Below are 14,065 nucleotides of genomic sequence, written 5' to 3' on the forward strand. Positions count from 1 at the left end.
GGAGGGGCTTTGATAGATGTAGCGGCTGGACAACTCACAATGAGGGCTCATGATAAGGTGAAAATATTTAATGTGTACAACTTATTGAAATTGTCTGTCATATATGAAGAGTTATTTGCGATAACGATAATTGATGAAGCAGTGGCCGAGAATTTTATGGAATTTAGGGATCCACTTGAAAAAGAGTTAGTGGGTCAAGGCATAGAAGGTGATGTAACAACATAAGAAATTGTTGGTGTATTAGATGCTCACAATATGAGCATGTGGAAAAAAAAAGGATGAACCATTGAATATAGTGTTGGGTCCTTCACCCAAACCCTCGACGGAAGAACCTTCTAAATTGGAGTTAAAACCATTTCCTTCCCATCTCAGGTATGCATTCCTTGGTCCCAATGACATATTACCGATAATCCTCGCATCCTCTTTGTATGAAATGCAAGTCCAACCAGCTATGGAGGTGCTTAGAAGAAGAAAAAAATCTATGGGATTACAGATGGCTGATGGGATTAGCCCAGCCTTGTGCATGCATAGGATCTTCATGGATGAAGGTCATAAACAAGTTACACAACCTTAGCATAGATTGAATCCAGTAATGAAGGATGTGATGAGAAAAAAGGTTATTAAGTGGCTAGATGCAGCTATCATATATCCTATCTCAGATAACAAATAGGTAAGTCCAGTGCAGTATGTGCCAAAAAAGGGAGGAATGACTGTGATCACAAACAAAAAAGAGGAGTTAGTCCCAACTAGACTATTCACTAGATGGAGAATTTGCATGGATTACTGCAAGTTAAATGAAGCTACAAGAAAATTTCACTACCCAATTCCTTTTATTGATCAAATGCTGGACAGGTTAGCAGGGCAGGAGTACAACTATTTCTTGGATTGATATTCAGGATATAATCAGGTTGCAATTTCACCTGAAGATTAGGAAAAGACTACATTCACTTGTCCATATGGAACCTATGCCTTTAAGCATATGGCATTTAGGCTATGCAATGCTCCAGCAATATTTCAAAGGTGTATGATGGAAATCTTTCATGACATGGTCAAAGATTCTATGGAAATTTTTATGGATAACTTCTCCGTCTTCAGGAAATCATTTGATTTGTGTCTGCAGAACTTAGACAAGGTGCTAGAAAGGTGCAAAAAGACAAATCTTGTCCTGAGCTAGAAGAAATGTCATTTTTTAGTAACAGAGGGGATAGTCTTGGGTCACAAGGTGTCAAAACATGGGTTGGCAGTAGATAAAGCTAAGATAGAAGTGATAGAGAAGCTACCACCCTCGATTTCAGTAAAAAAAAGTGCGTAGTTTCTTAGGACATGCAGGGTTCTATAGAAGGTTCATCTAGGATTTTGCAAAAATATCCAGACCCATGTATAGTTTATTGGATAAAGAAATAAAATTCACATTTGATGAAAAATATGTGCAGGCCTTTGAGTTGTTATAGAAGAAGCTCACGGAGGCTCTAATTTTAATTACTCCCAATTGGGAGCTACATTTTGAGCTTATGTTTGATGCTAGTGATGTAGAAGTAGAAGCAGTGTTAGGGCAGCAAAAAGAGAATATCTTTCACTCTATTTATTATGCAAGCAAGACCCTTGATTCAGCTCAAGCCAACTACACAGTCACTGAGAAGGAGATGCTGGCGCTGGTTTATGTATTTGACAAGTTCAGATCCTATCTGGTAGGTACTAAAGTAATTGTTTACACTGACCATATAGATCTTAGGTACCTATTCAATAAGAAAGATTCAAAGCCAAGGCTCATAAGATGGATCCTGCTACTACAAGATTTTAATATCGAGGTCAAGGATAGCAAGGGTTGTGAAATCAAGTTGCCGATCACCTTTCTAGGTTAGAGAGTTCAACACATGTTGGAGAACAACTGCAGATTAAAGAAGAATTCCCAGATGAGAATCTATTGGCCCTAGAGGTAACTAAATTGCCATGGTACGCAGATGTCGTCAATTACTTGATTAGTGGAGTGTTTCCTCCTGATGCTACCTCACATTAGAAGAAAAAGCTTATGCATGATGTCAAGTTCTACATATGGGACGAGCCTTATTTATTCAAGCAAGATATTGATCGAATGGTTAGGAGGTGTGCTCCAGAAATTAAGGTGCGCTAAGTGTTGGATAGTTGCCATTCATTACCATAGGCGGCCATCATAGAAGGGAGCGTACTTCCCATAAAGTACTCCAATCGAGTTTCTTTTGGCCAACTCTGTCCAAAGATGTTGCAGGATATGTAAAGAACTATGATCAGTGTCAACGAGTGGGCACAATATCAAAAAGACATGAAATGCCTTCAAACAACATTCTAGAGGTTAAAATCTTCGATGTATGAGGAATGGACTTCGTGGGTCTGTTTACTTCATTATATGGAAACCAGTTTATCTTAGTGGCAGTAAATTACGTGTCCAAGTAGGTTGAGGCTATAGCTCTTTCCACCAATGACTCAAAGGTGGTGACCAAGTTTCTCAAGAAGCACATCTTCACTCGATTTGGCACTCGTAGAGAAATTATCAGTGATGGAGGGTCTCACTTCATAAATCAAACAGTGGAAAATATCTTGGATAAGTATGGGGTGAGGCATAAAGTAGATACAACATATCACCTGAAAACCAGTGGGCAAGTCGAGGTATCCAATAGAGAGGTGAAGCAGATATTACAAAAGATTGTAAATGCACAAAGGAAAGTTGGTCAGAGAAGTTAGATAAAGCACTTTGGGCATACCGAATGGCATACAAAACCCTCATCAGGATGTCTCCATATCAGATGGTATTTGGTAAAGTATGTCACTTACCGGTTGAGTTAGACCACCAAGCATATTGGGCAATCAAGAATTTGAATCTTGAACCATAGTTAGCAGGGAGAAAGCAGTTGGATCAATTATATGAGTTGGAGGAGTTTAGGCTCCGGGCCTATGAAAATGCCAAGTTGTACAAGGAGAAAACAAAGAGATGGAATGATAAACACATCATCACTCGCACTTTCGAACCAGGGAAAAATATACTTCTTTTTAACTCTAGACTCAAACATTTTCCAAGAAAATTAAGATCCAAGTGGAGTGGCCCTTTTGAAGTAGTAAGTATGATGACTCATGGAGACGTGGAACTATTGAATGCATCAAAAATGTCCACGTTCCTAGTTAATGGACAAAGAGTTAAACATTACTTTAGTGAGGATGTTAACCGTGAGGAGGAAGCCATTGAACTAGAAAATGAGTGAAGCAATAGCTAGGTCGTGTCGTGACGATAAATTAGGCGCTGTATGGGAGGCAACCCGTGAGATATTATGTGTTTTTAATTAGAAATTATAATTGATCTTCTTAGTATTGCTAAAATTTCATTTTATTTCAGTATATAAGTGAGTTTATAAAATAAAAGAAAATTAAAAAGAGAACTTGGACGAAGACGGAACAAAGAGGACTTGTTCCATCTCAGTGCAAATTTTCCCAGGTATGTTTTCAATCAATTTTTGTAAAAAAAAGTTCCAAGTACGGTGTGCACCAAGTCCGCATTATTTCAGCATATGGAATTTGAAATTTTGGGTCACTAAACAGTAAGGTCCACGATAAGTTTGCGTCACGGACATGTTACATCTCAGTTCAAATTTTTTTCAGGTACGTTTTTGAACAATTTTTGGTGAAAATAAGTTCCAATGAAAGTCTGTGCCAAGTCCGCGACGTGGACCTGGCTCATTTTAACACAAAATACAACTTGGAATTTTTGAAGCTAAAATAGTGAGGTCCGCGACAAGTCCCCGTAGCGAACCTGAGACAATTTTTGGGATCTTTCAATTAAAAAGATGGGTTTAACCCATTTTAAATGGGTGTACCAGACCAATTTAGTTTTAAAACACTAAAAAGAATCTATTCAACTCCATTTTTTCTCAAAATTGAACCGTTTCCTCTCTTCTCAACTCTCAAAACGCTTCTCTTCTAAGGTAAATCCACGACGCACTCTTCAAATCCAAGCAAATTTCTGTTGAATGTATACTTCATCACCAACAAGGTATGTATTCTTGAACTAATTTTATAATATGAATGGTTGAACTCTACATAAGTAAGTTTTGGGCCTCAAGTTTGGATTCAATATAATTGATTGTCATAACTCTTGGATTGAAATGCTCATGGGTATGTAAAATTGGTTAAAGAATTGCTTTTTGTGGTTAACTAATTAAGGGTTATGTTTTTGAACTTTAACCCTACTTTTGATGATTAGAACAAACTGGGTTTTGTAATTGTTATGGATATTGTGTGTTGAATTCTTGAGTAAACATGTATAAAGTAATGATTTGAAGTTAAGTTTTATTTGTGAACAAATGTGGGGTGAAGTTTATATTATTTCAAATCATGATTTGAAAACATGCATCTAGTAAGGATATATGCCCATTTATGATTGACTTTGAATAATATGTTGGGTCTATTATAAGATTATCTATGAGTTCATTTGGGGTGATGTAGTAGTTCTGAAGTTTGGGTTGAAATAGTTGTAGTATTGAATTATGTATGTGATTGTTTATGTTTTAAAGATATGCTAGAAAAAGGGTACTGTTTTGAACTCATAGAGAATGGGACTCACCATGTTGATTGTTTTGAAGTGTGGGTTGATTTGTTAGCATGTATGTATACAGTGTTCGAATGAAGGAAAGTCTGATTACCTTTATATCAACTACATCCTAATGGAATGCTTAAGTGATGGGTATGGGCTTGAAGTTCTAAGGATATATAGACTCTTATATGTTGTTTTTGGCTGGTTTACTTTCATAAAAGTGTGGGAATTCTACATGAACTATCAACCCGATCAGCACACGCATTACATCACAGTAAGAAAGGTTGATGCCCTCTATCTCTAATGGAAATAAATGAGATTTTGGGAATGCTAGATTTGCCAACCACTGCCTTAACAAATTTGAACATCCAACCGCTATACAGTGATGTCCGACATACTTTATGTGGGCCTAGGTCGATGGCAAAGTAGGTACGTCACGGTCTGCGTGGCTATCACAACACATTCCCATACGCACATCTTAACAAAGAAGCATGTGTATGGGTGAAGATTGTCATGCACAGTCTTATTCCAGGCCTCCACTATACTGAATTGACACGGGCAGAGTATGATTGGTCTATGCCTTTATGAAAGAGATAGACGTGAATGTTGCCGTTGTGATCAAATCTACCATCCGGAAGTGCAGAGTTCAAAGAGGCAGGGGGTTTGCATTTGGAGGCATCATTACAGAGATATGCCAAAGGGTTGGGGTCCCAAAAGAACAACATGATTATATGGTCCCCTCCCCTTCGATTATTATGATATCACCAACATAAAGGGGCCAGATTACACTCACGTCCCAGTCCTCACTACTCAAAAGCGTGCAAGGTGTAATGATATGATCACAGTCCATATGTTTGGGTTTGAAAAGATTCGACACCGCACAGGAGGAAGATCTTCAACTTAATAGGAACTCCGTGAGGTCGAGAGACAATACCCTCTAAACGAGCATTCTATGGATGTCCTCAGACTGGGATCTAATTTTTATGAGCAGACTGAAGAAGACATCCCCACAAATAAGAATAGGAGGAGGATCGGCTCAGAGGTAGAGTCAGATCTGGAGGCCACAAAATTTGACCCTTTGGTAGTGGAAGATCTGGATGCTGGTGGACAGATGGATAAGTAGGCAGGGAAGTCTACTACCTTCAGCTCTGAGGACAGTGCCCAACTATAAGTGTGGGATGGAGTTTGCTTAATTGAACTATATCTGTATATTTTTATTTGTGATTGATTAAGTTTGATGTTTTGATGGTTGAATTGTTAATAGTTAATATTTTATGTAGTTGGATAACTAATTGTCTTTGCTTGTGTTAGACTTATGTTGTGATTTATCTACATTGGTATTTGTTTAATTTTGGCAGCACTAATATTTTAAATTTATAAAAAAAATATGAATTTGATTTTCATGGCATTTGTTTTTGGTTCTTTGGCCATGAATAGTTCCTTTGAATCATACAAAAATATTTAGATAGTTGAAATGTATATAAAGTATTTTGCTAAACCATCAGATTGCATAAGGTAGCATATGAAAATATGAAGAAAAGAATTGACTAAACTAATACACCTAAGACTCTGTTGTAGATTTTGAATAATGTTGAATTCATATGACAGTGGTTGAAATTTCTGAAGAATTGTCGTTCTGAAATTAAACATGTGCAGTGTGAGTAAGGTAAATTGTATAATCCTTGGTTTCTTTCGATTGCTAGAACTTGCCCGATGTGTATGAGTGATGACAATAAAGGAAGTTTAGAATTTAGGGAAAGGATCTAGGCATTTCTTTGATAACCTTGCTTTAAAACCACTTGTGTACCCACCTTAATGTAAATCCATAGTTAGCCCTTTTGAGCCGTTAACTTGATTCTTTGGCAACCTAGTTTGAATCCTATCCCAAAATTTTCTTTTTTGAGACCATAAATTTTTATCCAAAAAAACGCCAAGCGCTTTGGAAAAGATAAAGTGGAGAAATAGGAGGTTAAGAACCTTGGGTTATTAAGAATAAAACCATTGGTGCTATTGATTGAAATAGAATCTTGTGAAGAAAAGACAAACTGGTGGAAAATGAAAAGAACGTCAACTATCACATGATTGAAGTTAGTAAAGAAAAGAAGAATGCCTCTACACAGATAAACGAAGTGAAAGGTTGAGCTAACGGCATAACAAAGTGGTAAGAATAAGGTTATGAAGTGCTTGAATGGAATTAAAGAATGTAGTGTGTTGAAAGCTCTTAGGAATCAAGTAACTATACATGCCCAGATTTCTACCTACCCGTCCCCTAACCCACATTACAACCTAAAAAGGTCCTAAGTGATCCCTAAGTCTTAGATACCTTAATAGAGTTGCTTAATACATTAAGGGCAAGCCTATGGTTCATCTTGAGCAACTTGTGATTTCATTTGAGAGTGTGAGAAATTTTGTCCAAATATCCATGAACAAAACTGTGAGAGTATGGGTAATTCTTTCTTGGTAAAGGCACATGCTTAATGAAGAAATGGTAATTCTACATGAATTTTAATTTAACAAAACATGTGAGTTGTTTCTTTAAAAAGTCAACTCTCGAGTCTGTGGTGTTGAGTTAGTCAGTTTCTTAAAACAGAAAATTAACATGTATATGTAAGATAAGCTAATTGTGCAATCAGTATGGTTTGGTACAATTGCTTTGTATATCATGTATTTGTCATTCTAGGAATAAAATTGGGAATTTGTTCAAGGACTAACAAAGTTATAAGTGTGTGGTGGTGATCTTGGGTACATTTATGTGCCCAATAGCAAATAAAACCCATAAATCGTTAGTCAAAGTGAGAGAAAATGCCTAGAGTTTAGTTCATATTTTTCATATTTTGTATTGTTATAACCAACCATCATGATTAGACACTTTCAGGGTTAATTGTGTGAAAATAGACATTCAAAGCATGATTAGATTGAAAGAGGAGCTCAAAGGAGAGGTTGGGAGCAAAAGATGAAGAAAATACACTACTACAAAGCATGTCCGCATCGCGCACTTGGACCCTGAGATTTAATTCCAAGTTTTGAAGTTGATTCGTTGAGACAGTAAGGTCCGCGCCAGGTCTGCGTTGCGGACCTGGTTCTGTATAGAGCAATTTTCAGTCGAAAAAAGAAATAAAAAATTACACTGAACAGAAGCAAGTCCAAATCGTAGACTTCAGTGCGTCTACTTTAATTCCACATTTTCGGTGCAATAAATAGCACCTTTACATATTTTATTAAAGAGTAGATCAAATTATCGGGAGAAAAACTGAAGAAGATGAATAAAGAGCTATTTTTGGTGATAGTTTCTTCTTTCCTTTCATTTTGAATTCATGTTTGATGTTATTAATGATTTATGTAAACACATTATACATTATGAGTGGCTAAATCCTCTTGTTCTTGGGTTGTAGCCATAAGATGAAGGTTTGAATCTTATTTGCTTTGGTTGAAAATGAATTTGTGTATGTGATTACTCTTATATTCTTGTTTTGATTGTTTTAATGTTTGATCACCATTAGAACAAAATTTGTTGTCCACCCCAAACTCGAAAGACAGAAAGGGGATAGAATACTAGAATATAAGAAGCATGTTTGTTCTAGAAGTGTCTAGAATAATTTGTGTATAGAATGACCGTGACACATAGCTATACACCATGTTTGGTTACTAAATAAGATGATAAGATTAATGCATTTTTGTTGGTTCATGCTTATTCCCGCTCAACAATGTAGTTAAGATGTCAACAAGAGTAGGCAATTAGAGATCGAAAGATCATAATTGTATAATCAACCTTGTAAACCATTAATCGAAAAACCCATTGGATACCAAAGTAAAGAATTTTAGACTGGAAATCTACGAGTGCTATAACCCAAGGACTCTAATATTGTTAAATCAGAATTTCATATCGTTTTTGGTATAATTATTTTGTAAAATTTAAATGATCTCAACACTTTGAAAACACACATGAATAATTGAATTCATAGAAAAGTTAACTAATGCCTAATTGCATTTTTCCTGTCGGTTCAATATCCGGCTCTTAAAAAGGGTCACTATATTACTTTTGAGACCACGTACACTTGCGTGTGTGTTTGGATACAATAGTATAAGGCTAATCATACTGTTGCGCTGAGATCGTCCTCACACTCTACATCAAAACTCAGTCAGTAAGAGTTTATCCTAGGGGTTTTAACCCAATCCTTTTATTGAAATTCGAGTTGCTATGATTCTTTATTATTGAATTTGATTCTATCATTGAGTTTATGATTCATTATGTGAATATAGTTATTGAATGGTGTTCATGCTTATTTTTCACATAAATCCGATTAAAGTTGTTGAAGGTCTTACATTTCTATACATTATGCATGTTTTCAGTTAAAGTAAAAGTATTTCAAAATGATGAGTTAAAGAAGAGTTTTAAGGAAAATTAGTGTCCCAAGTACATTACTTGATTTTGAGTTTTTGCATTACTATTCATTATGCATGATTTTCAAAGTTTCAAGTGAGTTGAAGTATTTTGGATTTATCATCAAGAATGAGTTTTGAGGAACTTGAATGGTCCCAAATGCATTACTTGTATAAAGAAGAGCATGAGTATTTTAATAGAAACATAAAGAGTTAGAGAAAGCAATTTCAATCAGATAAATAAATTCAATTATGACTTCAGAGAAGTATTTCGAGTATTAACTCAACCCAAAGAGTTTTATGAGTATGCGCATTATTGCATATTTTGGGAGTGGCATTGAGCACCGATTTGGATAAGAGTTCAGATAAGTCAAATCCCTTAAACTACATAGCCAGCATAGGAAAGGATTGTTCTATTGATTTGGGTGACTCCTCACCAGCCTCAGTAAGGGATTTTTATATGGATTCATGAGTTGAGTTTGCATCCCTTATCTTGACAAGGTAATGGATGGCTCTAGAAACCTTAGTAGTACTTTATATCATCAGAAGTCTCATAGTGATGGTTATCGATTAGAGAAACTCCCCAAGAAGAGAAAATACTATTTTCAAGAGTTGCATTATTTGTCTTATTTCATTTATAAAGCTTTGAGGTTTTCATTACACTTGCATGCTTTACTTTTCAGTCAAGTTATTTTTAGCATTTCTTTCAGTTGAATATTTAGTGCAATTATGTTTCCTTTAGTTATTTTACATACCATACATTCCATGTAGACGTCTTTCTATATTGCATCATTTCACGATGCAGATACAGGTACTCAGGATCGTCAATAGATGCTCCGTTGAGATCACACTTCGTCATTTTTTGTTAAGGCCTCCTTTTTTTAAAGGGCTCCTTAACAATTATTTTATTCAGTATAAGTAGTTTCATTTGAGGTAGCCATGGTCTTGTTTCGATACTTATTCATAGTTATAGAGGTTTCGTAGATAGAGTTGAGATTGTCTAAACCTTTCGGAGTATGTTTTGAACTTTTATTTTTATTATATTTATTCAGACTTGCATGAGTTTACATTTAAGTATTTGAAATTCTCACCCCATTTAAATGCTTTAGCTATTGAGTTTAGTCTTCCGCTAAGTAGTCATCTAGGCCAAGGGTATGCTTAGAACCAGCAACGATTTTCTAGTTTTGATAATGCCTAGGGTGTAGTTTCGGGGTATGAAAATCTTTTTCCTTCCAATTCAGTTCCAAAGTGAGGTAATAGTTCCTCCATAGTACTCCCATCAAATTCATGTCTATCAAGTATTCTCACATTTCAGTATGCATGCATGTTCATGAAATAAGCTCAGCCTTCATATTTTAGTTCGGAGTTAGTCACTCCATCAGTTTTCATGTTTATCTTTTCAATATTGGGTTGCGAGTATTTTTTCTACTATTTTCAGCCTTGTCAGACTCCATTCGAGGATAAATATTACCAAGGGGGAGATATTGTAACACTTTGAAAGTTTCTAGCTCAGATCAGACCAAAAGAAGTTCACAAATTGTTGAAGTCTGCAGAAATTTGGCTTTTAGGAGTAATCTATGGATCGTAAAAGAAACTACGGACCGTAGATCAACTTCAGAAATAATAAAAATAGGTCCAAAGCTTACGAGTCAAGTTTATGAACTATAGAAAGGTTTACGGGTCGTAGACTTGATCATAGACCAAGGTTCAAAAACTTGAAAATTTTAACTTGAATAGGACTAGAAGAATTACAAATCGTGGATGGTTTTAAGACCGTAGATGGTCTTATAGAACCAAGTTCTGAAACTTCAGAATCTTAAAAAATCTTTGAATTCCACAAACACCTTTTATGGCTTATAGGATAGTCTACGGACCATAGATTGGTATCGTGGAATTAAAGTTCCGAAACATAGAAATCAAGCCTAACTTTTACGATCAGCCAGTACGAGTCGTAGATTGGTTTATGGACCGTTGTCAAGTATTGTAAACCCAATGTTCAAAGATCTAAAATTTCCCTCTGTTTTCAACGAACAAGGTTCTACAGTCCGTAAAATGAACTATCATTCGTAGAAGGCCCTCGTAGAAGTTGTTCGATAGATTTTAATCAGGAGCTTTTCAATCTTTTCACATTCTTTTAATCCCTATACTACATCATTTTGGATATTCTAAGTGGGATTAATGGATTCTTATCAGCCTAATTTCCTCATTCACTCCTAACTCACCCAAACTAGATTTCTTCTCTATCAATCCTTCTCTCAAGCAAGAACTAGGGTTCCAAACTTCAAGCTTCCAATCCAACAATCAAGCCAAGGTTTCTAGGAAATTTTAATTAAGGGTGACAAAAGTATTTTAAAATTAAGAAAAAATGACTCAAGTCTTAATTATTGAGTAGTAGGTGATAATATTAAGATAAGTCCTAATGATACTAATGTTCAAACCTTCAAGTTCTATTATTTACACAAAAGTCGTATCTTTACCATCTCATCCCTATCCCTTCCCACCCTACCCTTCTGCTGCCACTATTATTTCCCTTCTGCCTCCGTCACAGCCGTTGCCACCACCTTTACTATCATCAATTTCTCCTCTTCTTCCTCTATTAACACCACCTTCTTGTCTTCTACCACCACCACTTCCTCCTCCACCACCACCGTTGCCATCTCCTTCTCTTTCATTGTTGCCGACATAAAAACCACCATCTCTACAAATTCTTCCTCTTCTTACTCCATCACCACCATCTCTTCGTCTTCCACGACCACCACTTTCTCCTCCACCACTAATTGTTCCACCTCCTTCTCCTCCACTGTCGCTGCCACAACAACCATCACCTTCACCTCTTCTTTTACCACCAAAATCAACACATTTTTATTGTAATAACCATCCTCTTCTTCACCTCGAAACTACTAAAGTCAGGTAAGTCATATATTGCAGCAGGTGTCCTATTTGTTGCAACATATGTCATCACCTGTTGCAACATATTGCTAATCTATTTGCAACATGCAATTTGTTGCAACATATTGCTAACATATTGTGAAAAGTTGTAAAAGTAAGGACGCACAATAAAAATTGATGAACGTCAGAGGCGATGACGGTGGCAACAAAGACCATAAAAAGGAGAAGGATGAGGAGAGAAAGGAAGATTAAAAAGATAATGAAGAGGTACATTTTAAAATTTGAAATTTAAAAGGGGAGGGAAGACTTTTCAAAAAATGTAAAATATTAATATACCCCCCCCCCCCTAAATTTTTTTAATTACTCTAATCAAGTCTACTTTTCATTTAATATCATTTGACCAAGTCAAAGTCACCAATATTAAAAACAAGACTTAAAAAGACATCTTTTGTTAAATCTTCATAGGTTTCTACTCTAGGTATGTGGGATTTCATCAATGGGTATCCCTTCCCCTAGTGAGTCCCAAATAAACCTTAGATTTTCAAGCTTTATGAATTCTCCAAATGTAGGGTTTCTATGATTTTAATGGGTTCTTATTGAACTTCAATTCTTCTTCAAGTGTGATGTTTAATTGCATGAATTCAGTTATAATTTCTTGCTTTCAATGGTATTATCATGAACCCATAAGTATACAAGTAATTTCATGATCTAGAATTATGTAATTTTAGAAGCATATTTCAAATTATTAGATTTTTTTTATTTAGATGCTTTCAGTTAAAGTATCTTTCAATATATGATTAGTTACCATGATTTATGAGCTACTCAATATATTTATCAGATTATCTGTTTAAGTTAGTAATATCAGATTATTACTGCCTTTAGTTTATCGCATGTTTTGCATGGAAGTAATACTTAGCACCGAGAAGATTAAGGAATGAAGATTTTTTATCAGCATCAGTAGACCTTTAGTAGAAATCCTTAATTCTCAGAACTATGTGCCACCATAAGATTTGTCTCAAATAGACATTAGCTTAGTGGATCCACATTAGCTCAACTTCAGACCCTTTACCTTGGCAAGTATTGGACACCCTATTTTCAGTGTGGGAGAAGTAAAATGAACTCCATGTAGTAGCTCATATGGTTTATTTCATTTTTAGTATCTCCCACCATCATTCATATTTCAATTATTGAATGATCAAGTATTTGAGTTTAGTTATTTAATTATCATTTTATTTACTCGATCATTGCATCAGCATGCTTTATAGACTTAGCATATTCAAATATCATGTTTATTTATAGATATTCTTCATACTCAATACATTCAAAGTACTAATTGCATATTTCTGCCTATATTGTGCTATATTATAAGTTCTTATGCTCCCCATCCAGTGCGCGATTAGTGTTACCTCAAATCAGCTAGTGCCTAGCGGTGAGTCCTCATGTTCCAAGGACAATGCTATCTTTTCATTATAATATCTCTATTTCAGATTTAGATTTTAGAGTTAGCTAGGGGTTTGTCCCAGAAACCCATATGTTAGTAGAGGATTTTTAGACAGTCAGATTAGATTTTGCTCATGTATTGTTCATATTTTGTCTTTCATTATATTAGACGCTCTTTTAGACTTCATGATATATTTCGCATTCCAATTAGACTCTTATGTTGTTTTATAAATCTTAGTCTCATTTCATGCCATGAGGTTATCTTGGGACATTTGTGGCTCTAAACATCGTGTTGTGATTAGGGGTTAGTCTCGGATTGTGACACACCTCCCAAATTTATTTCATGCTTTGTGTAACCTAACATTCCTTTTGAGCTTGCAATTAAGTCATTTGGCCTTTAAAATGGTTGTATTCTATTTGGAATAGGTTCCGGTACTTAAATAGGAGTTTTTAACGTAAGAAGTGGATATGCACCGCATTTATGGTATCCCTCATTGAGACCCACACTGCATTTGTCACTAAACTCCAGTAGCCTCGTGTGATGAGGGCACGATGTGAACCTCCCTTCTCTTGTGTGAAATTTTCTCCTACTTCATTATATAAGGGTAATTTGGTCCTTTTCTTGTATGATTTTAAGTCTCTTATAGCATAATATAATTAGATTACATCGACCATTATTTCATTCATTCTACCAAAAATATTGAGACACAGATTGTCTCTCAAAAGCTAAGCCTTGTAACTTCATTTAAAGTTCTTGTCTTCTTTCAGGTATTTAAAGATTCAATGTGGAAAACTTTG

General features: G+C 35.5%; 1 protein-coding gene across 1 annotated transcript; it reads right to left on the reverse strand.

Annotated features, from left to right (window-relative positions):
• Positions 1–11,440: 11,440 nt before the first annotated feature.
• On the reverse strand, positions 11,441–11,962 carry LOC129869704 (uncharacterized). Its single transcript, XM_055944345.1, has 2 exons — positions 11,901–11,962; positions 11,441–11,774 (listed from the first exon to the last, which is right to left on the reverse strand). The coding sequence occupies exons 1-2, from the start codon at positions 11,960–11,962 to the stop codon at positions 11,441–11,443; spliced, it is 396 nt and encodes a 131-aa protein (XP_055800320.1).
• Positions 11,963–14,065: the final 2,103 nt, after the last annotated feature.

The sequence above is a fragment of the Solanum dulcamara genome, chromosome 10, assembly GCF_947179165.1.
Source record: "Solanum dulcamara chromosome 10, daSolDulc1.2, whole genome shotgun sequence".
Taxonomy (NCBI): Eukaryota; Viridiplantae; Streptophyta; class Magnoliopsida; order Solanales; family Solanaceae; genus Solanum; species Solanum dulcamara.

What these genes read in the sequence shown, in the direction of transcription:
- LOC129869704 (XM_055944345.1), bottom strand. Translation starts at nt 11,962, where the DNA reads ATGTTAGCAATATGTTGCAACAAATTGCATGTTGCAAATAGATTAGCA. An exon ending in TTAGCAATATGTTGCAACAG is followed by an intron (nt 11,775 to 11,900) that starts GTGATGACATAT and finishes TGGTGGTAAAAG; the next exon opens with AAGAGGTGAAGGTGATGGTT.